We start from the raw sequence: 27166 nt of genomic DNA, 5'->3' as shown, positions 1-27166 counted from the left end.
CTTTTATGTTTTCTGAAGTATATTCTAAATAAATGAATTGATTATAATCACAGTCATATTGATCATTAATCAGGTCAAACTCCAGGTGTAAATTGAGTTTCAATATTTGCTGCACAAACTCAGCAGTTGAATAGTTTGTTGTGTTTTTACTGTGATAAAGTCTGAAACACAATCAGCAACTGGAAATTACAATGTTGTCTGTGTGTTTACAAGGACGTCTGCCAAACGAGGTGATAAACATTAGAATCACACCAAATACCACAGTGTGATTGTGTTTTGTGTTATTATGAACACAGAGTGATGAATAAACACAGCAACACATATTCATGTTTCACCCAAACTGGGAAGAGAAGAGAATGACACGTTCAGTGTCTGCTGGTGGTCTCACTGATATATTTGGACATTTAGAAAACATTGCACATTTAGAAACCCAGCAACAGAAGACAAACACTGTGACGCACCGCTTCACCTTTGTGCTTCAGCGCTGAAGCGAGGTGACAGAAAGCACACAGGTGATGGACAACAGAGAGGGAACAGGGATTTGTTATTGATCTTCTATATTGGATTTGGATTGTTTGTCCAATCGTAATCTCTGAATGCATGTGGCCCCTGAACGTGTTAACATCCAATCGAGGACGGTAAATGGTTTCCTGTCTGACATCCATACAGGTGATCCTGTGTGATCACATCATGCATGCAATCATCTGTATGGATGTCATCAGGCACATTTGAAGCAGACAAACAGTGAGCGTAACTAGAAATTACTCAAGTTATGAGTCTGAATCCCAGAAAGCTGCACAAGCTCCTGTTTTAGGGGGAACAATGCTTTGTTTGCATAACTCACCTCAATTAAGTATGAAGTCTGAATACATAAGAGCACAAATTTAGTATGAAATCCCACTTACGCCCGTGTATCTCCACTCTGAGATTAGCTACTAAGAGGTTAGCTACCAAATCTGGAAGCACAAACAATCTCTTCCACCTCCTCAAACAGCATCTCTGCATGAAACTGAATGGAACATCATCAATTAACACCCTTTACCCGGCAAGTGACTACTTCTGGTCATTTCCGCACAGGTCATATATCATGCCCATCCCCGGTCTCAGAGAAATCAAGAATCATGTGGTCTTCACCCAGCCAATCAGCAAAGTTTGCCCAACATCACAAGTCACGTGATTGTGGCATTGACCAATCAGCAGAGACCAGGAACACATCAAACTTCCTGTTTCTTTCAAAATCAGAAAAAGATGCTTTTGCAGTTGGGTTTCCTCCACATTTACCACGATAACACCAAACTAACCATGGTAAGTTGATGAAACTCAAACATGTTATTGTTGAGTAGTTGTGCTAAGATGTGTGTTGTTTGTGGAGGACTTAGTGAAATGAATGAAAATACGGCATGAAAAATGCGGGCGCCATATTTGATTATACTATCACTGAAAGTTAAGAGTTAATTTGGTATGTCCGTTTTTGGACATATGCCCGATGCATCTAACAAACCGTGCATTTTGTGCATTTGCAGTGTGTTTTTAGTTTATCCATAGTGAATATGAGGGATTTTTGTCAGTTTATGACCTTATAACAGTTGTTTTATTTATATAAAAGCAACTTTATTTATAATTTTCTGCTTCCTTTAATGTTTTATGGCAAGAGGAGGGAGACTGCTGTCGTGCCAGTCCACCCTGACATCAGTGATGATGATGACGAGGATGACGATGTGTAAGACCCTAACTTCGTCCCACCCAAGAGGAAATGCAGGCAGCCTGCAGTGGAGGTGCTCCAGGACAGTGATTTAAGACAAAAGATACTTTATTCTAGTCATTTTGCATGCAATTCATGGCAATTACACACAATTGATATTTCGGCACCTCGGCACTGCCCTGGAGGCAAACTGGCAACTCACCAGCTACCAGTCCACTTACTTGGTCCATACGGGACTCGAACCGGCAACCCTCCGGTTCCCAGGCTGAATCCCTATGGACTGACCTACTGATGATGACAATGAGCAGCCAGCACCACAAGCCAAGAGGCCCAGACCCAGTAAGTCAGCAGCCAGGCCAACCACCTGGCACCAAGCTGACCTGAACAACACAGCCCTGCCTGAATACCAGCACCCCATCCAAATAATCAGGGGTCTTAAGTTGACAAACTGATGTCATCAGAGGTTCAGGGTCATCCACTTTGATAAAGAAGCGCTCACTGGTGCCAGAGATCATGGTGCTGTCAAAGTCTAGCCACTGTGCAGCTTCCTAACTACTGCCTTCAGGCGTGAGCCACAGACGCCCAAACGGTCTGTGGATGAGGTGATGGTTGCCTACAAAGGGAAGAAAGCTGGCAACCTGAGGCACTACATAAAAAGCAAGCCAGACCAATGGGGTTTTAAGCTGTTTGCCAGGGCCTCTGAGGATGGCTTCATCCATGACATGGTGCTATACCAAGGCAAGACTACCCTGGAGGCCCATGATGTCCCCCTGAAACCTGAACAAGAAGGTTTGGGTGCCACCAGCCAGATTGTCACTGTCCTGGCCAGTACCTTGTCCTTCCCCACCACCACAGCCAGTGAGACCAAGAAGAGGGAGGCTGTGAGCTGTCCAGCTGTCATCAGGAGTTATAATGCCAACATGGGGGGCATTGACAAGAGTGACAAGCTGGTACACCTCTACCGCAGCCCCATGAAGTCCAAGAGGTGGTACCTGGGACTGTTTGCGTACACCATTGATGTCAGCCTCACAAATGCCTGGGTTGTGTACAAGAGGGACTACAAGGCCCTTGGTGGGAAATACCAGTCTCTGAAAGATTTCAGAGTCCAGGTGTTGACAGCCTGACCTCCAGTGCTGATGTTTCTAAGCCTGTCCGGAGACACAGCAGCCACACCCCAAATGCGGCTGTGCGGTTTGATATGTCCCTCTTCCATTCCCCTGTACATGACGCACGCCAGACCTGCAAGCACTGCGGCAAAAAGGCAACATTGTGAGGTGGAATGTGGTCTGCAGGGTCTGCAAGATGCACCTCTGCATGACCAGCGAGTGGAAGTGCTTTGTCAAACTCAAAGTGGCCTAATGTCTAAAGTGGTAATGTGTGAGGGGCCTGTTTCAGCACTTTGTTCTAAAAGTGATGTTCAAATGTTGTAAATTAAATGTTTCTTTCACCTTACAGGTGTTTCTCTTGTATTTTCCTGTGTAAATACTTATTGGAATTTGTTTTACCACAAGCGGGCAAGTAACCAAATATGGTAACTTCATTGACCTTGATTTTCTACAAGAAAATGAATTTTTTTAAAAAATGTTACAACAGTAATACAGTCTTGTTATGTTCTCCAACAACAGCCTAGGGTTGTTGTTTATTAGTTGTTCTAATATGGAGATTGTATCAAATATCGCCTCAGGGTTGAAAAATATTTCTATTTACTTTGTGGCTTGAGCAATGAGACAAACCACAGTCTGAAATGAAGAACTTTGATTAAAAAATATTAGTGTAATAAGTTTGTTCCATGTTAGTGACAATTGTTGTTTTCCTCAGTGCTCCATCTGCACTGTAAAGTATTACACACACTGAATCAATTCAATTAGTCAATGACATCAACATGACGACATTTCTGTCTTAAAATGTGTCTGACCTCAGAATCTCCAGTTTACAGTTTGGACTCTCCAGGCCAGCAGACAGCAGCTTCACTCCTAAGTCCTGCAGGTCGTTATCACTCAGCTCCAGCTCTCTCAGATGGGAGGGGTTGGACTTCAGAGCTGAGGCCACAAAATCACAGTGGATCACTGAGAGTCCACAGCCAACAAACCTGTTATTATAGATTAACATGAAATCCATTATTAAAGCAGAGCACTTACTAAGTTACTTCATTTTAAGATGTGAATTATCTGAGTAATGATAATGGACACTGAGCAAACACCTTCACTTCTAACTGAGTGTACTCTTTACATTGGTGGGGTACCTCCGGCCTGTTTGATCCGGCCCGCAAGACATTACATTACATTACGGTCATTTAGCAGATGCTTTTATCCAAAGCGACTTCCAATAAGTGCGTTCAACATAGGTGGGCAAAAGAACTTCAGGTCAGAAGAAATCGTAAGTGCATTTCCTTCTGAAACCAACAGCTAAGAGCATAACTAGTGCTAGAGTAGGAGTGCAATAAGTTAGGTACCTAGACAAATGAGAAAATAAAGACAATTAAGAAAACAAATTAGTGCATCAGAAAAGCACGAGCTAGGACAGAAAAGCACGAGCTAGGACAGAAAAGCACAACTAGGACAATCTAGAGACAATTTTGACTCTTTCGATGACGGCATGTAAATAATTATACTGTGACCCCCCCCCCCCCAACCCCCCCCCCCCCCCCCCATACAGGGGACAGGATTACCTGTTAGTTGATATTATTATTAACATCTGGACTAACCAAGCCTTTCTGCAGTTCCTCACAGCTGGGATCAGTCTCTGTCGTCCTGCCATTGATGTATTATACTTTTTCACATTCAGCTCGTCCAGAACCTCCTCAGACATCTGCAGCATGTAGGCCAGGGCTGAGCAGTGGATCGCTGAGAGTTCCTTCTCTGATCTCTTCTCTGACTTCAGAAACTCTTGGATCTCTTCATGTACAGAGTGCTCCTTCATCTCCATCAAACAGTGGAAGATGTTGATGTTTCTGTCAGGAGAGATATCATCAGCCCTCATGTCTTTCAGGGTTGTGATGGCTTTCAGGATGCCCTCTGGTTTGCTTTTTGTTTGACCCAGCAGACCTCCTAAGAGACTCTGGTTGGACTCCAGTGAGAGACCATGAAGGAAGCGAACAAACAAGTCCAGGTGCCCATTTTCACTCTGCATGGCTTTGTTCATGGCTGAGCTTAGAAAGACATCCAGTGATGGGTTACGGTCAGTAAATGGCTTAAGGAAAGTAAACATGGAATACTTCAGTCCCTTAGTGTTCCTGGTTGTGTAACAGTGGTACTTGTAGACTGCAGCCAGAAACTTCTGAATGCTCAAATGAACAAAGCAGTAGACTCTTTTCTGGAAGATCACACACTCCACCTGCAAGATCTCTGTACACACTCCAGAGAACACCGATGCCTCTGACACATCAAGTCCACACTGCTCCAGGTCTTCTTGGTAGAATACGATGTTTCCTGTCTCTAGATGTTCAAACGCCAGCCTCCCCAGCTTCAGTAGAAGCTCCCTGTCCATTTTAGACAGCTCCTGTAGACTGCGCTCATGGCCCTCATGATACTTGTGCTTTTTGGTCTGAGTCTGGACCATCAGGAAACGTGAGTACATGTCGGTCAGGGTCTTGGGCAGCTCTCCTCTCTGCTCTGTAGTCAGCATGTGCTCCAGAACTGTGGCAGTGATCCAGCAGAAGACTGGGACTTGACACATGATGTGGAGGCTCCTGGATGCTTTGATGTGTGAGATGATTCTGATGGACAGATCTTCATCACTGAACCTCTTCCTGAAGTACTCCTCCTTCTGGGCATCAGTGAAGCCTCGTACTTCTGTTAGCCTGTCAACACATGTAGGAGGGATGTGATTGGCTGCTGCAGGTCTGGAAGTTATCCAGAGGACAGCTGAGGGCAGCAGATTCCCCTTGATGAGGTTTGTTACCAGCTCGCTGACTGATGCCTTCTTTGTGACATCACACAGAACCTCATTGCTGTAGAAATCCAGAGACAGTCTGCATTCGTCCAGTCCATCAAAGATGAACAAAACTTTACAGACAGCCAGCTTCTCCTCTGTGAGCGTCTGTAATGTTGGATGGAAAACACGGAGCAGCATGAGAAGACTGTACTGCTCATCTTGGATCAGGTTCAACTCCCTGAATGTCAGCAGAATCAGCAGACTGACATCTTGGTTTTCCAAACCCTGAGCCCAGTCCAGAGAGAACTTCTGCACTGAGAAGGTTTTTCCAACACCAGCGACGCCGTTTGTCAGAACGACTCTGATGTGTTTCTGTTGGTCAGCTAAGGCTTTAAAGATGTCCTGGCATTATGCAGAGGTAGAAGAAGTGGAGCTGTGTGTTTGTGTGTGTGTACTGGACTACCAGACTCAAAAACAGTTTCTTCCCCCAGGCATCAGGCTCCTCAACCAGTGACTTTGCACTCCACTATCATTGGCACTCATGCCACCTTAGATTTATTTATAGGTAATAGTCTGTACATATATATTTTTAGTCTGTATATATATATTTTATTGTGCTGTTATTCAGTCTGGTCTGCTTTCTGCTTCCATTTTCCCCCAAAAAAACCCTTTTGCACTAAATTCAATTTTGCACTAAATTAAAATTTTTGCAGTCAATTTCATTCTCTATATGCTGCTGCTGACGTCTTGTCACAAAGAATTTCAATGTATAGTATTAACCTGTGTTTTTCAGTGCAAATGAAAATAAACTCTTGAAACTTGAAACTTGAAACTTGATGGCCAGCAGATGCTTTTTCATTTCTTTATTTACATTGTGGTGTAATGAATTGATATTGTGCAGCCTATACTGTATATAAGCATCCAACATGAAACCTTTACAACATGCAGATAATCAGTTCATTAGTTACATTAAAATAAGACACATATGTACACTTCAAAGGTAACAACACCAACAGATTACAATTACCACGTAGAGTTAAAGGTGCATCTGTCCTTGGCCAAATAATATTTTTCATTTATTTTGTCCCTATTCTGTTTGCCGATTACAAAACTCAATGGGACTAATTAGGTTTGTTAATACAGAGTTGTCTTTATCTAAGTTATCTATCTATTAATCTTTCCCTACATAAAATACTGTAATACTGTCTGACCTGCTACTTACTCATCTATCTTCCAGCCCCAGCAGAAAACAACCAACCAAGAACCAAATAATTTCCAATACAGGAAAAACAGATAAACAGAGCTCTTACTTTGTGTCTGATGGTCCAGGTCCCACACTGAATACTGGAGGCTCTCCCATGGACCTGTCACTCTTCATGGACACATAACCTGATGATGCAGATTCTGTTCCATCCCCCTCTTCATCTATACAGACACTCATCTTCATGATTTTAGTCTAACAGGAAAAAACATTTCAGACACAAAAAGCTCTTAAAGAACAGAACAGAACAGGACACACACACACACACACACACAATAATGATATTGGGCTTTACAAATAAAGTTCACTTGACTTGACACAAGAACGCACAAACACACACACCAAAGCGCAACACAGTTCAAAGTGACATTAATCTTTCTCTCCTTCCATTCTTTCAGTCAAACTTACTTTCACTTTCACCTTCATTGCTTTTGTGGTAAGAGGAACGCACAGCTTACCCTCTTTCTGTACCAATCCGCCATTCTACATCTATCCCATCACAGGCTGTCAGTATTAATAAGCATTGTGCAGTATCACTCACCCTGCTGTCACTCACAAACGTCCTCTTTTCCGCCTTCTGGTCGTCCATCTTGTAAAGGAGCCTAAAATAAAATGGCTACGTGTTATCTGTTACTGCAAAACCGAAAGCCTGTCAAGAGCTCCTCCCACTTTTACATTTACTGGAAATCACATGTTCTTCATTCGCCTGTCAATGTGTGTGTGTGAGAGAGAGACAGACAGACAGAGAGAGAGAGAGAGAGAGAGAGAGAGAGAGAGAGAGAGAGAGAGAGAGAGAGAGAGCAAATGCAAGTATTTATATAATTCCCATTGAAAGCTAAATAAAAAGTTAAATTCAATTAAAGCATCAAAAACCTTTGTTGATGTTCTTCCATGTTGGTTTAGGAGAGTTTTCCTTATGTTGGAGTCTGAGCTCCGCGTTTGTGCAGCAGCACCACCTACTGTCCAAACCACAAACATCCACTGAAGTGAACTGACGTGGACCCACAGTGCACCTGCCACCTGATCAATGAAAGCAGCCAGTTCCTGATACTCCCAAATCAATGGATGTAGAGTGATCTGCACCCAGCACAGGATCATGTTGCACAAGCTGGCAATGAGTGGGGGCAGAACTCTTCTCCTCCCATCTTCATCAATGTGGGAGGCAGTGCTGGACCTCCTGAACATGCTCTTTGAGCCGTCACCAACCTCCTCTATTTCCTTGTTGTGCAGATCCTTCCCAACTGCTACATCTGTCAATAAGTTTCAGCTGTGGCCTAGAAGCAGGAACATGAACGTGTGCAATGTTGCTTTGTTTTGGATGCACAGGTCACTAAGGTATGCATACAAAAGGAAAGTGGACCTGCAGCAGGGATTATGGATGTGGCAGCTCCTCATGTTGCTCAATTTTGAGAATTGAATTGCTTCAAACACATGAAGCACTTCCTTTAAGTGGCTCACACTCCACTTGTGTTTTGATTTAATATTCCTCCAGTCATTGTTGTTCCCAATACCATAACACATTACACTGAGGTGGAATTTTACAGAGAACAGAATCCACATCCAGCTCTCATCTGTGGGAAGTGTAGCAGATTTCTCATGTAAAAATATATATGGAAATCAAGTCAGTTTATTATTATCATGAGTTCTATGTGGTCCAAGTGTCAACATAACACAGAAAAAAGAAAAAGATGTGCAACAGTAAAGTCATTGTGTGCCTTGACCTCCTCATGTAAGACCCCCTGCTGGTGAGTCAGTACCATCTCAGCCCTCTACACATGCCAGACATGGAATCAATGAAGGAGTCAAACCACTCAATCAAATCCCTGACCTCTAAATGATCAGCACTGTGCAAAAAACAGACAAATAGCCACAAGTTCATGCCCGTCATGGTATTTGTTACAGGTCTCAGGGAAATGTCCCTGTATCAAGCAGGTGAACAGGAACAATCAGGATACAGTCCGTCTTACTTTCTCCCAGATTGCTTCTCTGGTTGTTTTATTAAACAACTCAAATCATGTAAACATCACATGACACATTTCTTAAATGCATTTCAATCATTTCAGTTTGTTTTAATAAAGTACATCACTTAACCCAGTATTTCCACTATCTCAATAAAACACAATTTCACTCCTGTAGGATATTAGTATGAAGAACACATTTCAACTGACCTATTATCTTTAGTAGAGTTAGTAAGTACAAAACAACAGAAGTGACTCCTGACACTTACTTTAAACCAAAAGGTTCCATTCAAAAGGATTTCAAAAACCTCGTATGAAGCCCAGAAATATATACATGTTACAATGTGTAAAAACTCTTAACTTGATAATGTATGGTTCTGGAGATGTAGGTCGTTGTGGTTTTTACCCATAATTCTCTTCTGAGGAGTGGCATAGTTTAACCACTAGATGAAGTCATTTCCTTCTGGAGATCAAACACTTGAGTCTCGATGAATGATGAATTTCAAAAAGGTAGCTATAGAAATATACAGGAATAGACTAAATCACACACAGTGCTGTCACCAATATAAGTTGCATGTTTCTAAGCTGAATCCGGGCAGATTTTTCTTCCACTATAAATGAATAATTTAAAGCAGCAGTTCTTTACCTTTTTTGAGTCGTGGACTGTTTTGAGAATCTGGTGAAAGTTGTGAAAGTTATTGACCCCCTCCCTAGAGAAAGGCACATAACCACAACTTTCAATGCAATAAATCGACTTTATTTGATAGAACATTCATTGCCTCATACAGTGTAAATTGATGGACACTCCAAATTAAAAAAAAAAAAATCTTCATGCTCAAATGTTCATTTCAATGAAAAGGTTGTTGTTTGGCTTGAATAAGAAGATGAAACTGTGGAGTCATCTTTGACATCCGATCGATTTCCACTTTTCATTATTCATTCATTCATTGTCACTGCACACCAGAATTCTCCAGGGCTCTTTGAGTTTAATTCATTTTGTAACATTTCCTTTGTCCTCAGGTCAATAAGGTCAGCTTTGGCATGGTCTTCATCACTGATACAGTCTATCTCAGCAAGGAAAAGATATGAATCCACAATCCAACTTTATTTAGGAAAAGGTAAGTATTTGAAGATATTACGGCCTCAGTTAAGCCTTAAAGGTATATGAGAATATTCACAAGCTGTGATTAACTGTGGGAAATGAGAAATAAGCACTTCATATAGAGATGCAGTTGTTCAGAGAACGATTCAAGCAACTTAGATGGTAAACATAGGTCACCAGAGCAGTCAGCAGTGCTATAAGGAGTGGCAGGGTGCATCTTGAATGGGAAATCTTTATTCAGTCTAGAAGTCAAAACCTGATGATTGTATGTCACCTGACCGTGTGCATCTGGTATATACAACTGACAGAAATAGAACAACTTAGTATGTAAATATAGTGAATATAGACGTAAAATGTTTATCTGACCTTCATGGACCACCTGAATTCCATCCATGGACCACTGGTCCAGATTAAGAACCTGGGATTTAAAGGAATGTGCTGCCACCTAGCGGTTCAGGAAAATAACCTGTTTCATATAATATGGCAACAAATGTGAGCTCACCTACCACTGAATCTACTGACTTTATCTCTAGGGGACGGGCAGCCTGTCAGTGGGATCTTACCTTTGTAACCTTTGGGGGAGACTTCCCATGATGCACTGAGCTGTAACATTACAGACTTTAATCAGTAGTTTCGCTCTCATAGGTTTGTAGAGCAAGCATTTGTACATCTGAGGCACTTTGTATTAATATAGAGTTTCAAACTTTGGGATAACTTCCTACCATCCCAATGCCAAGCTGCTCCCCCTGCAACATCATCAGCTTACCTGGACAGCTCCCTCAACTGCAGGGGCTGCATGACCTGTTGCTCCAGGAGAGAGACTCTCACTAACAGGACTCTTCATGCTTTGTTGTTCTTTTGTATAATCCAACCCAAAGTTCCCATTACACACCAGGCCATTGAAGGGGGAATGTCTGTTGGAATTGCCTCTCTAGAGGTTTCCTCCTTTTTTCCATAAACATTAAGGTTTTCCCAGGACTTCTTCCTTATCTTCCTAGAGAGCTTTGGGCGGGGCCGGGAATTTTCCTGATGTTGTGGCCCCTTGAGACTTATACTGTACAAATAAAGTTGAGTTGACTTGAAACCCCTTCTCTCAACAACGTGGACTACTTCTCCATGGCCCTCACTCTGGTCAACTGTGGGGCTTCCCTGAGTGTGTGTGTGTAACCCGTCAGAGACTCAGGCTTTCTCCTCTGAGCCTGATTCTGTCTTCAAATTGTGCAAATGCACAGCCACAAGGTCCTGCTACTGGGAAGCAAATCCAGGTTTGTTCAGTGGTGAATCCCCCCTGTGGCGTCCAGAGCCCAGAACTTCATTTGAATGCTGAGGTTCTCAATCTCAATCCTCAAGAACCTCAGCAAAGCCTATTTCCAATCTCTCCCTGCTCTACGTACACCTGGTGACCTGAATCAGGTGTGAATCAAGATGTGGGAGGAAGTAAACACACCCGATAGGCTAAATCAGTGCTTTTCTGTGGACCCTGCACCAGGATTGAGAACACAGGTTTTAAGCCCCGACGTAAAACATTTTTCAATTATGACAAACATCCAAGTAAATGTCCTCAAAATCTAAAATGTCCTTGCAAAGTCAGTGAGCTGTCAAGAGTCTTGTGTTCCTCGTTGTCTTCTGTCCACTGATCCTCATTTCTCTACTATCACAACAAGACAACAAAATACGATTTTAGGATTTCAACCCATTTTACTGCCCAACGACATATATACTTATTAAAACTGTATTTTAAAACAAAGACATGGAGTATTGATAAATGATAATCATCACATCACCACCTGAATACTTACATCCTGTCAGGTTGTCAGCTATAGTCCACGTTTATGTCCTGTAGAGACAAACAACAACAACAACAGTCGTCTTCATGTCAGCTCACAACACATGATCACAACAAGCTAGTGGCTGATCTGATTGGCTGACTGTTGTCTGTCTCTCTGTCTTTGTGTCCAATCCTGTGAGCATTCTGCTCTGGAAGCTTCACAGTGGAAAGCTGCAGCTGCTAATGACTGAGCTTTACCAGAGACTGGACCTTTGCTCTGATACTGTGTTTATCACTAAACTGCTGAAACTCTACTGACCTCAGAATCTCCAGTCTATATTTTGGACTCCGCTGAAGATCAGACAGCAGCTTCTTTCCTGAATCCTGCAGCTTGTCTCCAATCAGCTCCAGCTCTCTCAGATGGGAGGGGTTGGACTTCAGAGCTGAGACCAGAGCAGCACAGCCTTCATCTGAGATCTGACAGTGTCTCAGCCTGCAGAGAGAGGAGGATTTCAACAAAACACTACTGAGGGTCAAGTAAACACATTATACATTGACTTCAACATACAAATAAACATTGAACAAAAAGTTTGGAAATTTGTGTTTGGTAGATTATTTCTCTGTTGTAACAATGCTTCATGGCAATACATTTTATACCGTTGGAAAGCCTGTTTAGTCCCCTTTTAAATGGTGCCCCATTTGTAAGGAACATGCATGTGTGGGATGAGCAGCACAGCTGAGTATGTGGGTTGCGCTCATGAAAAATTTGCCAAATCTTCTCTGCCAATGCCAAACAGATTATTCTGCTGTTGCTATTGACTCTTGTTTGGTGTTGTTTGGTGGATTGGATGATTGAAGTCTATCAGTAACAAGGAAGAAAAAAGACATGTTGGCAATTTTACTGCTTTAATTTATTCATTTAACAAACAGTCAGGAGCCAAAGTAGCGTGTGGAAAAACCATACACAGCCACAACGGCCTGGCACCTCCTTCTCATGCTAGTCACCAGCCTGGTCATTTAAAAGGGGACTAAACAGGCTTTCCAACGGTATAAAATGTATTGCCAAGAAGCATTGTTACAACAGAGAAATAATCTACCAAACACAAATTTCCAAACTTTTTGTTCGATGTTTATTATACAAGCTTTAGCTTTGACTGATGGTCACTTTTATCATCTTTTGAAGAAAACGTTTTAATTACACATCGTCACCTATAAATCAAAATATAGATCAAAATGATTATCCCCTGGTAACACATTGTGTTCTTTATTCCAGGTTTCTGTGGATCTTCATGTCAGGCTGTATAAGAGCCCCCTCAAATGTTCAGCAGGTTGTATGTAGGCCTCATTATTTACAGGTTAAGGTGTTAAACAAACTGAAGCAAAATCAATAAAAATGGATGAAGACAAACTCCTGCTGTAAATGTGATGATACATATTTGATGAGCTGCACAAACACTCAGTAGTTTAACAGTTTATTGTGCTTCCACAGTGATGGCGTCTGAAACATAACCAGCATTTTATCTCCACTTCTCTCTTCACTCTTCTTTAAGTCAGTGAGCTGCTCTCACTGTGAGATGACCTCTTTGACTCTACAACACAATGAAGAGTTATCTCTGGCAGCAGGAAACAAAAAGGTTTGGTCAAATCTGTGTGGAAATCACTGAGCCAAATGGATCCTTTGACAAAGTTTGTGTATTTTTCAGTGGAAATCAATGAACCGTAAGTGTTTGTTGAGCAGCTTCAGTCAGCTGTGATGAAAGCTGATCACTGTGTTGCTTCTTCCTAAAATATCTCCTAGCAGCTTGCAGCTTGTTTTTAAAGGAGCTCACCAAGGCATCACATCACCAATACAGGTGAAACACTACACCTCCACCAAGGCAGATAAGAACTCCAACTGTGACTGTGTCTGTCAGTGATGAAGGTTCTTGGCTTGAGCTCACTGATGGAGGAGGAGCAGCTGATCACATCTCAAACATACAATGCTTAGAACACATCGAATTACACCTGCAGTCAAATCCCCTCTTCCCTCTGACTGGGGCACGTACGCACCCAAGCAGTTACATGAAAAAACATCAGAGCAGTTCATATGTTTCTGCTCTTAAATATTCACAAGTTCACAGTTTATAAATTCAAGAAAAGTGCACCAGGTGCCAGTGACCACTTTGAGTTTTGTAAAGAAGCTCCTGGTGTGAAAAAGGTTGGAGAGCCCTGAAAAAGACTCTTCATATGAGGGACATAAAGACCACAGACAACATTTGAGGAGTCATGGTGAGTTGAACTGACCTCAGAATCTCCAGTTTACAGTCTGGACTCTCCACAAACTCAGACAGCAGCTTCACTCCTGAATCCTGCAGGTCGTTATGACTCAGCTCCAGCTCTCTCAGATGGGAGGAGTTGGACTTCAGAGCTGAGACCAGAGCAGCACAGCCTTCATCTGAGATCTGACAGCCATACAGCCTGCAGAGAGAGGAGGATTTCAACAAAACACTGATGAGCAGTTTTGCCCACTAATATTCAGGGGAAGTTGCTACAGGCAGGTCTATTTGTTGCTAAATGATGTTGTGATGTCATTGTCTGATGACGTCATTATGTAATGATGTAGAACTGTGTCAGTACATAGATTACACAATATACACATACAAATATTATTAAGACACATTTATATTTGTAAAGTAGTACAAACACAACACATCTTTTATGATCTCATTGCCATAGTGGCTTCTGTGGTTTTGCAGTTATCCACTTTCTCGAACAACTGTCGTGATGTATACTGTGTTTGTACAGTTTTGATTTATTGATATGCTTTGCTGTAGCACAATGTTTTTGTTATATATTTTTGCAAGCATATCTGATTTGCAGTATGCACAGTATGCCCAACAATCATCCCCAATTCCTGGCTTCAGCCACCCTTTAACTTCAGGTACAGACTCCCACTCCTTTCTGTACTTCTAACTGAGACATGTTGGTTGATGTAAGCTCTGTTCAAGATACAACATTCGTGATCAACTACATTCATTGGGTTTTAACAGTGGTTGTATCAATTAAGTTTAGCAAACAAGCTTAATACAAAACAAATACATTTATGTCTTTAAATCAAATGTTGAAAACCTTTTTCAGGACTAGCTTGATTTCCATCTGCAGTGAGTGAGTGCACTAGCATGTAGTAGCGTTACTGAAGGCTTAGCCCTTTACAGATTGTTAATGCTACTGTGCTGAGGAAATTCTAAATTCCATTTTATTTGTAATTTTTTTAATCGTGACTTCCTACCCAAACATTTATACTCTGAACTTATGTTTCAATGATTTGAGCAAATAAACCAACGTCCATCGTTTGTCTCATCAAAGGCATGCTACTGCTGCTGCAGTCAGCCAACAATGATCGCTGCTCCTGCCTGTGACTGTCTGCCTCTCTTTTGAGCTGAGCCCTCACTACTGCTGACCCAACTCACAACACACTTTTGCAGCCGGGCAGACAGACTGTGTGTTGTTGTGACTGAGTGTATCACAGAGAAAATAGTTTTGTCTCATTTAGAGGGAAAATGTGTGCACTTTAACATTTGAGTCGCTTTTCAAAAGTGAAAGGTTCCAGATACATTTGAAAAGCGGCTAAATTTGTTGCTAGGTGCTTTTAGGGAAAAAAGGTTTCTAGGGTAATCTGAAAAGTTGCAAAATCTAGCAACAAAAGTGCTACATTGGCATCAATGCTGCTGAGTCATGTATACATTTTATACATTGACATCAACATAATAATATATTATACCAGATGGTCACTTTGATCATCTTTGAAGGAACATTTTAAATTACATATTGTCACCTTTAAATCAAAATATGAAATATGAGACTCTCTTTACCTGGAATCACATGCAACTCATAAGAATCCCATATTTGATATTAGTTCACTTTTGATTCTGATCGAGGGAAGCTGTCTCTCTCACACACACACACACACACACACACACACACACACACGATTAGCAGTAATTTGCATCCATCTAAAATGTGTTTTTATATTTATAAACCTACTTAAAGACTGCTGGGGGACTTCCCAGGTTGCTGTGGAAACATGTTCTGTGAAGATGAAGACTGTCCTGCTATTAGTATTAATATCATTCGCCATATTGACACTTGTACTATCATTAAGTGGCTTGAGATAATGATTGTTGTGATTTGGCGCAGTATAAATAAAGTTGAATTGAAAAACGTAAATAAAAGAGGTCATGAGTAGCTTGTGGCATTTGAGGATTCATGGTGAGTTGAACTGACCTCAGAATCTCCAGTTTACAGTCTGGACTCTCCACAAACTCAGACAGCAGCTTCACTCCTGAATCCTGCAGGTCGTTAAGACTCAGCTTCAGCTCTCTCAGATGGGAGGGGTTGGACTTCAGAGCTGAGGCCAGAGCAGCACAGCCTTCAACTGAGATCTGACAGCGTCCCAGCCTGCAGAGAGAGGAGGATTTCAACAAAACACTGCTGAGGGTCAAGTATATATTTTATACATTGACATCAACATACTAATATATTATACCAGCTTTAACTTTGACTGATGGTCACTTTTATCATCTTTGACGGAATACGTTTCAATATCTGTAAAGCAAAATATAAATTCAATATTTTTTTGTTGGAATCACATTTAGGACAATGAACCTTAAGTGTTTGTTGAGCAGCTTCAGTCAATTGTGATGAAAGCTGATCACTGTGTTGTTTACTGATGAATCCATGTTGTGGAAAAAGACATTATGATACATTTACCATCACACACATTACAGCACAGAGCAGAGACACATGTTGAGTTTCATTAACAGCAAATAAATCAGAAAACAAGGAAGCTTCCAAGGCATCACATCATCAATACAGGTGAAACACTACACCTCCACCAAGGCAGATAAGAACCCCAACTGTGACTCAGTCTGTCAGTGATGAAGGTTCTTGGCCCCCTATTGGCCGTCTGCTACACACCACGAATAAGACACAAACACTAGACCCCTCATATACAGCTCATTTAAACCCCATATTTGATAACTTGTGATTCTGACTAAGGGAAGAACACACACACACACACACACACACACACACACACACACACACACAGATTTTTTGAGGCGTTATTTGAGTCTCTCCAAATACTTTCACTACTTCTGATCAATGAGTTCATCCGTCTTCCTCTTTAGCTTCAACAGTATTTTGGTGTTTTGGAGTCATTATTTCACAAGAACACTTCAGGTAGAGACTCAAAGCCTGGTCTCACAAAAAAGTCTTCAATCCGCTGGCATACACCAGGCCACACACACACCATCATCCACACACACTCCAGCACAGCAGGCAGAAATGGCACACAGAGCATCCTACACTGCCTACAGTGAGGAAGTGATTCAGTGGCAGCACATAAACAACACAACTTACATGGAAATAAGCTGAAGTGGCAGAAACAATATGAGAGCTATAGTGGCGTCCAAAACACACGTTTGAGCAGAAGAGAGAGACTGAAGTTCTAAGAGAAGCAGACGCTTCCCAAGGTGAGCAAACAGAGTTTACATATCAGGGGTCGTGGCAAACACTGACATATATTCCACTGTTGGTGACAAATCATTCATCTATTCTTTTAATGTGCAGTTACATGAAAACACATCTGAGCACTTTATAGGTTGCTGCTCTTAAATATTCACAAAACAGTTTATAAATTCAAGAAAAGTGCACCAGGTGCTAGTGACCACTTTGAGTTTTGTAAAGAAGCTCCTGGTGTGAAAAAGGTTGGAGAGCCCTGAAAAAGACTCTTCATCTGAGGGACATAAAGACCACAGACAACATTTGAGGATTCATGGTGAGTTGAACTGACCTCAGAATCTCCAGTTTACAGTTTGGACTCTCCACAAACTCAGACAGCAGCTTCACTCCTGAATCCTGCAGCTCGTTATAAGTCAGCTGCAGCTCTCTCAGATGGCAGGGGTTGGACATCAGAGCTGAGACCAGAGCAGCACAGCCTTCATCTGAGATCTGACACTCTCTCAGCCTGCAGAGAGAGGAGGATTAAAAAAAAAAAACCACTGCTGAGGGTCAAGTGGAAGGAAGAAGGTGTGTGTGTGTGGGGTTGTAAATTCATAAAAAGTGTTAACCTGCTTCATCTTTCACTGATGGTCACTTTTATGTTTTCTGAAGTATATTCTAAATAAATGAATTGATTATAATCACAGTCATATTCAACATTAATCAGGTAAAACTCCAGGTGTAAATTGAGTTTCAATATTTGCTGCACAAACTCAGCAGTTGAACAGTTTGTTGTGTTTTTACTGTGATAAAGTCTGAAACACAATCAGCAACTGGAAATTACAATGTTGTCTGTGTGTTTACAAGGACGTCTGCCGAACGAGGTGATAAACATTATAATCACACCAAATACCACAGTGTGATTGTGTTTTGTGTTATTATGAACACAGAGTGATGAATAAACACAGCAACACATATTCATGTTTCACCCAAACTGGGAAGAGAAGAGAATGACACGTTCAGTGTCTGCTGGTGGTCTCACTGATATATTTGGACATTTAGAAAACATATGTAAAAACATATGCCCGATGCATCTAACAAGCCGTGCATTTTGCAGTGTGTTTTTAGTTTATCCATAGTGAATATGAGGGTGTCGCGCTGTTCTTTCACTAAACTCCACAAACACCAGGCGTAGTCGGAAAATATTGTTGATGTTCTTTTATTACCGGCCTCCAAGGTGCAAATCGTGAAAATTTCACGATACAAAACAAAAATGCACAAGACAGCCAAACAAAAAAATACCTTACATAACAGGTTTCACGATCTAAGAAAAAAGTTCTTCACTAACTCTAACAGTTTTCCACAAACTATCGTCGCGGAGCGAACGCGCAGCGCATCTCAACCACATGGTGCGTAAATGTATGTTGAGAGACCGAATGCAGAACCGCCAGTGTGCACCTTTGGTTGCGCCACTGACGGCGAAATAATAACAGGGTTATTCAAAACCGAGGGAGAACGGATAGGAGGGGGGATGTGCGTGTGTGCGCTGACCACAGTCATTGACGGGGCCGCGCCATCACCGTGCCGCTCCGTCACAGAGGGATTTTTGTCAGTTTATGACCTTATAACAGTTGTTTAATTTATATAAAAGCAACTTTATTTATAATTTTCAGCTGTTTTTAATGTTTTATGGCAAGAGGAGGGAGACTGCTGTCGTGCCAGTCCAACCTGACATCAGTGATGATGACGAGGAGGAGGATGACGATGTGTCAGATCCTAACGTCGTCCCACCCAAGAGGAAATGCAGGCAGCCTGCAGTGGAGGTGCTCCAGGACAGTGATGATGATGATGATGAGCAGCCAGCACCACAAGCCAAGAGACCCAGACCCAGTAAGTTAGCAGCCAGGCCAACAACCTGGCACCAGCACTCTGACCACATTGACCCCCCTTTTCAGTACTTTACAAGGTACTTTGACATCCAAATAATCAAGGGTCTTAAGTTGCCAACCTGATGTCATCAGAGGTTCAGGGTCATCCACTTCAATGAAGAAGGGCTCACTGGTGCCAGAGATCATGGTGTTGTCAAAGTCCAGCCACTGTGCAGCTTCCTAACTACTACCTTTAGGCGTGAGCCACAGACGCCGAAACAGTGTGTGGATGAGGTGATGGTTGCCTACAAAGGGAAGAAAGCTGGCAACCTGAGGCACTACATAAAAAGCAAGCCAGGGCCTCTGAGGATGGCTTCATCCATGACATGGTGCTATACCAAGGCAAGACTACCCTGGAGGCCCATGATTTCCCCCTGAAACCTGAACAAGAAGGTTTGGGTGCCACCAGCCAGATTGTCACTGTCCTGGCCAGTACCTTGTCCTTCCCCACCACCACAGCCAGTGAGACCAAGAAGAGGGAGGCTGTGAGCTGTCCAGCTGTCATCAGGAGTTATAATGCCAACATGGGGGGCATTGACAAGAGTGACAAGCTGGTACACCTCTACCGCAGCCCCATGAAGTCCAAGAGGTGGTACCTGGGACTGTTTGCGTACACCATTGATGTCAGCCTCAAAATGCCCGGGTTGTGTACAAGAGGCACTGCAAGGCCCTTGGTGGGAAATACCAATCTCTGAAAGATTTCAGACTCCAGGTGTTGACAGCCTGACCTCCAGTGCTGATGTTTCTAAGGCTGTCCGGAGACACAGCAGCCACACCCCAAATGCGGCTGTGCGGTTTGATATGTCCCTCTTCCATTCCCCTGTACATGACGCACGCCTGACCTGCAAGCACTGCGGCAAAAAAGGCAACATTGTGACGTCGTATGTGGTCTGCAGGGTCTGCAAGATGCACCTCTGCATGACCGGCGAGTGGAAGTGCTTTGTCAAATTCAAAGTGGCCTAATGTCTAAAGCGGTAATGTGTGAGGGGCCTGTTTCAGCACTTTGTTCTAAAAGTGTTTTTATGTAAATACTTATTGGAATTTGTTTTACCACAAGCGGGCAAGTAACCAAATATGGTAACTTCATTGACCTTGATTTTCTACAGGAAAATTAAAAATAGTCTTGTTATGTTCTCCAACAACAGCCCAAGGTTGTTGTTTTATTTCAAAGTATTTGCGCTATAAAGGGTTCTAATATGGAGATTGTATCAAATATCGCCTCAGGGTTGAAAAATATTTCTATTTACTTTGTGGCTTGAGCAATGAGACAAACCACAGTCTGAAATGAAGAACTTTGATTAAAAAATATTAGTGTAATAAGTTTGTTCCATGTTAGTGACAATTGTTGTTTTCCCAGTGCTCCATCTGCACTGTACAGTATTACACACACAGTGAATCAATTCAATTAGTCAATGACATCAACATGACGACATTTCTGTCTAAAAATGTGTCTGACCTCAGAATCTCCAGTTTACAGTTTGGACTCTCCAGTCCAGCAGACAGCAGCTTAACTCCTGAGTTCTGCAGGTCGTTACCACTCAGCTCCAGCTCTCTCAGATGGGAGGGGTTGGACTTCAGAGCTGAAGCCACAACATCACAGTGGGTCACTGAGAGTCCACAGCTATCAAACCTGTTATTATAGATTTAACATAAAATCCATTATTAAAGCAGAGCACTTACTAAGTTACTTCATTTTAAGATGTGAATAATCTGACTAATGAAAATGGACACTGAGCAAACACCTTCACTTCTAACTGAGGTGTACTCTCTACATTGGTGGGGAACCTCCTGCCTGTTTGATCACGCCCGCGAGACAATTTTGACTCTTTGGATGACGGCATGTAAATAATTATACTGTGATCCAATTGCGAAGCTAACCCCGCCGTCAACAGTTTTGTGTTCAATTGCAGCTCCCCCCCTTACATGATGGGACAGGATTACATGTTAGTTGATAATATTATTAACATCTGGACTAACCGAGCCTTTCTGCAGTTCCTCACAGCTGGGATCAGTCTCCGTTGTCCTGCTTCTGATGTATTGTACTTTTCCACATTCAGCTCATCCAGAACCTCCTCAGACATCTGCAGCATGTAGGCCAGGGCTGAGCAGTGGATCTCTGAGAGTTCCTTCTCTGATCTCTTCTCTGACTTCAGAAACTCTTGGATCTCTTCATGTACAGAGTGGTCCTTCATCTCCATCAAACAGTGGAAGATGTTGATGCTTCTGTCAGGAGACATATCATCAGCCCTCATGTCTTTCAGGGTTGTGATGGCTCTCTGGATGTCCTCTGGTCTGCTCTCTGATTGACCCAGCAGACCTCCTAAGAGACTCTGGTTGGACTCCAGTGAGAGACCATGAAGGAAGCGAACAAACAAGTCCAGGTGCCCATTTTCACTCTGCATGGCTTTGTTCATGGCTCTGCTCAGAAAGACATCCAGTGATGGGTAAGGGTCAGTAAACATGAAATGCTCTGGTGCCTCAGTGTTCCTGGTTGTGTAATAGTGGTACATGTAGACTGCAGCCAGAAACTCCTGAATGCTCAAGTGAACAAAGCAGTAGACTCTTTTCTGGAAGATCACACACTCCACCTGCAAGATCTCTGTACAAACTCCAGAGAACACTGATGCCTCTGACACATCAAGTCCACACTGCTCCAGGTCTTCTTGGTAGAATATGATGTTTCCTGTCTCTAGATGTTTAAACGCCAGCCTGCCCAGCTTCAGTAGAAGCTCCCTGTCCATCTTAGACAGCTCCTGTAGACTGCGCTCATGGCCCTCATGATACTTGTGCTTTTTGTTCTGAGTCTGGACCATCAGGAAACGTGAGTACATGTCGGTCAGGGTCTTGGGCAGCTCTCCTCTCTGCCCTGTAGTCAGCATGTGCTCCAGAACTGTGGCAGTGATCCAGCAGAAGACCGGGACTTGACACATGATGTGGAGGCTCCTGGATGCTTTGATGTGTGAGATGATTCTGATGGACAGATCTTCATCACTGAACCTCTTCCTGAAGTACTCCTCCTTCTGGGCATCAGTGAAGCCTTTTGCTTCTGTTAGCCTGTCAACGCATGTAGGAGGGATCTGATTGGCTGCTGCAGGTCTGGAAGTTATCCAGAGGAGAGCTGAGGGCAGCAGATTCCCCTTGATGAGGTTTGTTACCAGCTCGCTGACTGATGCCTTCTTTGTGACATCACACAGAACCTCATTGCTGTGGAAATCCAGAGACAGTCTGCATTCGTCCAGACCATCAAAGATGAACAAAACTTTACAGTCAGCCAGCTTCTCCTCTGTGAGCGTCTGTAATGTTGGATGGAAAACACGGAGCAGCATGAGAAGACTGTACTGCTCATCTCGGATCAGGTTCAGCTCCCTGAACGTCAGCAGAATCAGCAGACTGACATCTTGGTTTTCCAAACCCTGAGCCCAGTCCAGAGAGAACTTCTGCACTGAGAAGGTTTTTCCAACACCAGCGACGCCATTTGTCAGGACAACTCTGATGTGTTTCTGTTGGTCAGCTAAGGCTTTAAAGATGTCCTGGCATTTTATTGGAGTGTCATGGAGGGTGGTCTTCTTGGCTGCTGTGTCCAGCTGAACCACCTCATGTTGGGTATTGACCCCTTCACTCTGTCCCTCTGTGATGTAGAGCTCAGTGTAGATCCTGTTGAGGGGGGTTCCACTTCCTGCTCCAGCACTTCCTTCAGTCACATGTTCACATCTCCTCCTCAGACTGACCTTATGTTTGTCTAAAAGTTCATGCAGAGCGCCACCTAGTGGAAGAGAAACAACAACAACAAAACAAAACATGAGTGTAGAAAAATGAGAATTCCTGCTGATAGAAATGTTGACACCATCAGACAGATCAACAGTCTTACTGTGCACTGATCCAGACTGACTGGGTGTCTTCAGTCCAGGTTTGGGACATGAGGAGTCTCCAGATGAAGCAGACTGGTCCCAGGATGAGCCCCTCTCACTCTTTCTGTGAAGATCAATTCACAGAACTTCATTTCAACTTCAATTCATGTAACTGAGTAAAACCACAGTGAATCTAAACTCAAAAATCTAAATCTTGTGTTCAGATGGTCCGGTGTCCTCAAACTTCACCCTGAAGACACATTGTTTGGGGTAGAGGACAAACATTGTTTTGTTTTGTTGAATGGACATGTTCCTCTCTGCCTTCTGTCGTCCTAAATCCTAAAAGCCAAATAGTGTGTGTGTGTGTGTGTGTGTGTGTGTGTGTGTGTGTGTGTGTGTCTTGCCAATCTGTTGATGGTTTGCTGATTGATGATAGCTGATGGCCAGCAGCTGCTTTTTCATTTCTTTATTTACATTGTGGTGTAATGAATTGATAATGTGCAGCCTATACTGTATATAAGCATCCAACATGAAACCTTTACAACATGCAGATAATCAGTTCATTAGTTACATTTAGACAGTTACACATTTAGTGTACATTAGACAAATATGTACACTTCAACAACACAACAACACCAAAAGATTACAATTAATCTATCTTATCTAATCTATCCTTAAATAAATGACTGTAACATTGTCTGGGCTGCTTCTTACTCATCTAACTTCAATCCATTATTTCAAATGCAAAAGAGGTTTTTAAGAACGATTTCCAGCTCCAGCAGCAAACAACCATCTGCTGCTCTATTTACTAAACACAAATTATTTAAGTATATGAACCTATTGACTTTTCATTATTACTTGTGATTTTCATTGTTTTATGTGATATTGTCCCATGTAAGTCTGTATTTATGTACGTTTGGTTTTGAAAGCCAGCAAAGAATTCCCAATGCAGGAAAATTCCTGTAACAGATAAACAGAGCTCTTACTTTGTGTCTAAGGGTCCAGGTCCATCACTGAAATATGGAGGCTTTCTCATGGACCAGTCACTCTTCATGGACACACAGCCTGCTGCAGCAGATCCTGTTCCATCCTCCTCTTCATCCATGCAAACACTCGTCTGCTGGATTTTAGGATTTTCAGGAAAAAACATTTCAGACACAAAAAGCAGAACACACACACACAACTGCACTATTCTCTCTCTCATATTGGGCTTTACAAATAAAGTTCACTTGACTTGACACAAGAACGCACAAACACACACACCAAAGCGCAACACAGTTCAAAGTGACATAAATCTTTCTCTCCTTCCATTCTTTCAGTAAAACTTACTTTCACTTTCACCTTCATTGCTTTTGAATCAGCTTTTGTGGTAAGAGGAACGCACAGCTTACCCTCTTTCTGTACCAATCCGCCATTCTACATCTATCTCCTCACAGGCTGTCAGCATTAATAAGCATTTTGCAGTATCACTCACCCTGCTGTCACTCACAAACTTCTTCTTCTCCGCCTTCTGGTCGTCCATTTTGTACAGGAGCCTAAAATAAAATGGCTACGTGTTATCTGTTACTGCAAAACCGAAAGCCTGTCAAGAGCTCCTCCCACTTTTACATTTACTGGAAATCACATGTTCTTCATTCACCTGTCAATGTGTGTGTGTGAGAGAGAGAGAGAGAGAGAAAGAGAGAGAGAGAGAGCAAATGTAAGTATTTATATAATTCCCATTGAAAGCTAAATAAAAAGTAAAATTCAATTAAAGCATCAAAAGCCTTTGTTGATGTTCTTCCATGTTGGATTAGGAGAGTTTCCTTATGTTGGAGTCTGAGCTCCGTGTTTGTGCAGCAGCACCACCTACTGTCCAAACCACAAACATCAACTGAAGTGAACTGACGTGGACCCACAGTGCACCTGCCACCTGATCAATGAAAGCAGCCAGTTCCTGATACTCCCAAATCAATGGATGTAGAGTGATCTGCACCCGGCACAGGATCATGTTGCACAAGCTGGCAATGAGTGGGGGCAGAACTCTTCTCCTCCCATCTTCATCAATGTGGGAGGCAGTGCTGGACCTCCTGAACATGCTCTTTGAGCCGTCACCCACCTCCTCTATTTCCTTGTTGTGCAGATCCTTCCCAACTGCTACATCTGTCAATAAGTTTCAGCTGTGGCCTAGAAGCAGGAACATGAACGTATGCAATGTTGCTTTGTTTTGGATGCACAGGTCACTAAGGTATGCATACAAAAGGAAAGTGGACCTGCAGCAGGGATTATGGATGTGGCAGCTCCTCATGTTGCTCAATTTTGAGAATTGAATTGCTTCAAACATATGAAGCACTTCCTTTAAGTGGCTCACACTCCACTTGTGTTTTGATTTAATATTCCTCCAGTCATTGTTGTTCCCAATACCATAACACATTACACTGAGGTGGAATTTTACAGAGAACAGAATCCACATCCAGCTCTCATCTGTGGGAAGTGTAGCAGATTTCTCATGTAAAAATATATATGGAAATCAAGTCAGTTTATTATTATCATGAGTTCTATGTGGTCCAAGTGTCAACGTAACACAGACAAAAAAGAAAAGGATGTGCAACAGTAAAGTCATTGTGTGCCTTGACCTCCTCATGTAAGACCCCCTGCTGGTGAGTCAGTACCATCTCAGCCCTCTACACATGCCAGACATGGAATCAATAAAGGAATCAAACCACTCAATCAAATCCCTGACCTCTAAATGATCAGCACTGTGCAAAAAACAGACACATAGCCACAAGTTCATGCCCGTCATGGTATTTGTTACAGGTCCCAGGGAAATGTCCCTGTATCAAGCAGGTGAACAGGAACAATCAGGATACAGTTTGTCTTACTTAACCCAAATTGCTTCTCTGGTTGTTTTATTAAACAACTCAAGGAGGCAGTAGTCGAGTGGGTAGAGTTCCGCTTGAGAACCGGAGGGTTGCCGGTTCGAGTCCCTGCCGAGGTGCCCCTGAGCAAGGCACCGAACCCTCAATTGCTCCCCCCTCTGCGAAGGTTGGTAATATAATGTAATGTAAGTCGCTTTGGATAAAAGCGTCTGCCAAATAATCATTAAAAAAAAAAAAAACAATCATGTAAACATCACATGACACATTTCTTATATGCATTTCAATCATTTCAGTTTGTTTTGATAAAGTACATCACTTAACCCAGTATTTCCACTATCTCAATAAAACACAATTTCACTCTTGTAGGATATTAGTATGAAGAACACATTTCAACTGACCTATTATCTTTAGTAGAGTTAGTAAGTACAAAACAACAAAAGTGACTCCTGACACTTACTTTAAACCAAAAGGTTCCATTCAAAAGGATTTCAAAAACCTCGTATGAAGCCCAGAAATATATACATGTTACAATGTGTAAAAACTCTTAACTTTATAATGTATGGTTCTGGAGATGTAGGTTGTTGTGGTTTTTACCCATAATTCTCTTCTGAGGAGTGGCATAGTTTAACCACTAGATGAAGTCATTTCCTTCTGGAGAACAAACACTTGAGTCTCGATGCCTTTTTCTTTGCCATCATGGAAAGTTCACTCTATCATGAAGTCATGATTTCTGCCAATGTAGGAGGATGGTACATCATGTAGGTCTGTGTTTCTGGTGCCCACCTTCCCACAGGGGGCTGTTGATGTCTGAAGTTGTAGGGTTTCTAACTAAAATATCATCCCCATCGTCATTATAACAAGAATTTCTCAACTGTGGCTTTAATTAAGTCGAGCTTTATTGGTTATGTCAGGGGAAGCTGAAGTTTTGCAAGGCGTGCTTAAACTTTGTAGTCTTGAGCTCTTCACAAAAAAGAGTAAACGCTTCACCTTTCAGCCCAGTGGACAATACTGATGAGTTGAAGAGGACAATTTAAAAACCATACAATTTAAAGAAATAAAGAATCACACATTTGCCTCGTAATAATTTCTTTCTGCTTTTTACAGCGTTTATCTAAAATTCTTTAATTGAGGTATAATCCTTTAGAGTTCTACTCAAAAAACTATGAATACACACAGTTCAGAGAAAATGAGATTTATAAACAGACTTAGATGGTTTCATGTGTCAAGGCCTGACTGATGTTGATTATACTTTGTGGAAGACTGCTGCGTTTTTTGTCAACCGTAAACTTGATTGACACATTTTGATACAGTTGTTGTATTCTACAGCAAACACTCTCTGATCACTCTCTTATTCAGTGTGATGAATTTCAAAAAGGTAGCTATAGAA

General features: G+C 42.2%; 2 protein-coding genes across 3 annotated transcripts in view; both read right to left on the bottom strand.

Moving 5' to 3' along the window:
• LOC143006033 (uncharacterized) overlaps nucleotides 1-27166 on the bottom strand; it is a 201465-nt gene that overhangs the window by 98951 nt on the left and 75348 nt on the right. The window contains exons 12-14 of the mRNA XM_076157354.1: nucleotides 17498-17671; nucleotides 15928-16101; nucleotides 13948-14121 (exon numbers count right to left, since the gene is read on the bottom strand). Coding sequence (XP_076013469.1) covers nucleotides 13948-14121; nucleotides 15928-16101; nucleotides 17498-17671 — 522 coding nt within the window. The remainder of the gene's footprint in view (nucleotides 1-13947; nucleotides 14122-15927; nucleotides 16102-17497; nucleotides 17672-27166) is intronic.
• LOC143006039 (NLR family CARD domain-containing protein 3-like) lies at nucleotides 2838-24440 on the bottom strand. 2 transcript variants are annotated; one of them, XM_076157374.1, is made up of 6 exons: nucleotides 24411-24440; nucleotides 23908-24041; nucleotides 22942-23045; nucleotides 21051-22836; nucleotides 3618-3791; nucleotides 2838-2950 (listed from the first exon to the last, which is right to left on the bottom strand). In XM_076157374.1, exons 2-6 carry the CDS (start codon nucleotides 24024-24026, stop codon nucleotides 2845-2847), a joined length of 2289 nt encoding a protein of 762 aa, XP_076013489.1. In that variant the 5' UTR covers nucleotides 24027-24041; nucleotides 24411-24440; the 3' UTR covers nucleotides 2838-2844. The 2 variants fall into 2 exon arrangements, with proteins under 2 accessions (XP_076013489.1, XP_076013490.1); XM_076157375.1 differs by having other exon boundaries at nucleotides 2838-2941.

Source organism: Genypterus blacodes, unplaced genomic scaffold, assembly GCF_046128005.1.
Source record: "Genypterus blacodes isolate CSIRO-AG114 ecotype Tasmania unplaced genomic scaffold, CSIRO-AGI_Gbla_v1 ptg000073l_1, whole genome shotgun sequence".
Taxonomy (NCBI): domain Eukaryota; kingdom Metazoa; phylum Chordata; class Actinopteri; order Ophidiiformes; family Ophidiidae; genus Genypterus; species Genypterus blacodes.
The sequence above is the reverse complement of the archived record's forward strand: the minus strand, read 5'-3'. Positions and strand labels throughout refer to the sequence as shown.

What these genes read in the sequence shown, in the direction of transcription:
- LOC143006039 (XM_076157374.1), bottom strand. Translation starts at nt 24,026, where the DNA reads ATGGATGAAGAGGAGGATGGAACAGGATCTGCTGCAGCAGGCTGTGTG. An exon ending in TCAGTCTGGATCAGTGCACA is followed by an intron (nt 22,837 to 22,941) that starts GTAAGACTGTTG and finishes CTCTTCCACTAG; the next exon opens with GTGGCGCTCTGCATGAACTT. An exon ending in AGGAACTGCAGAAAGGCTCG is followed by an intron (nt 3,792 to 21,050) that starts GTTAGTCCAGAT and finishes CTATAATAACAG; the next exon opens with GTTTGTTGGCTGTGGACTCT.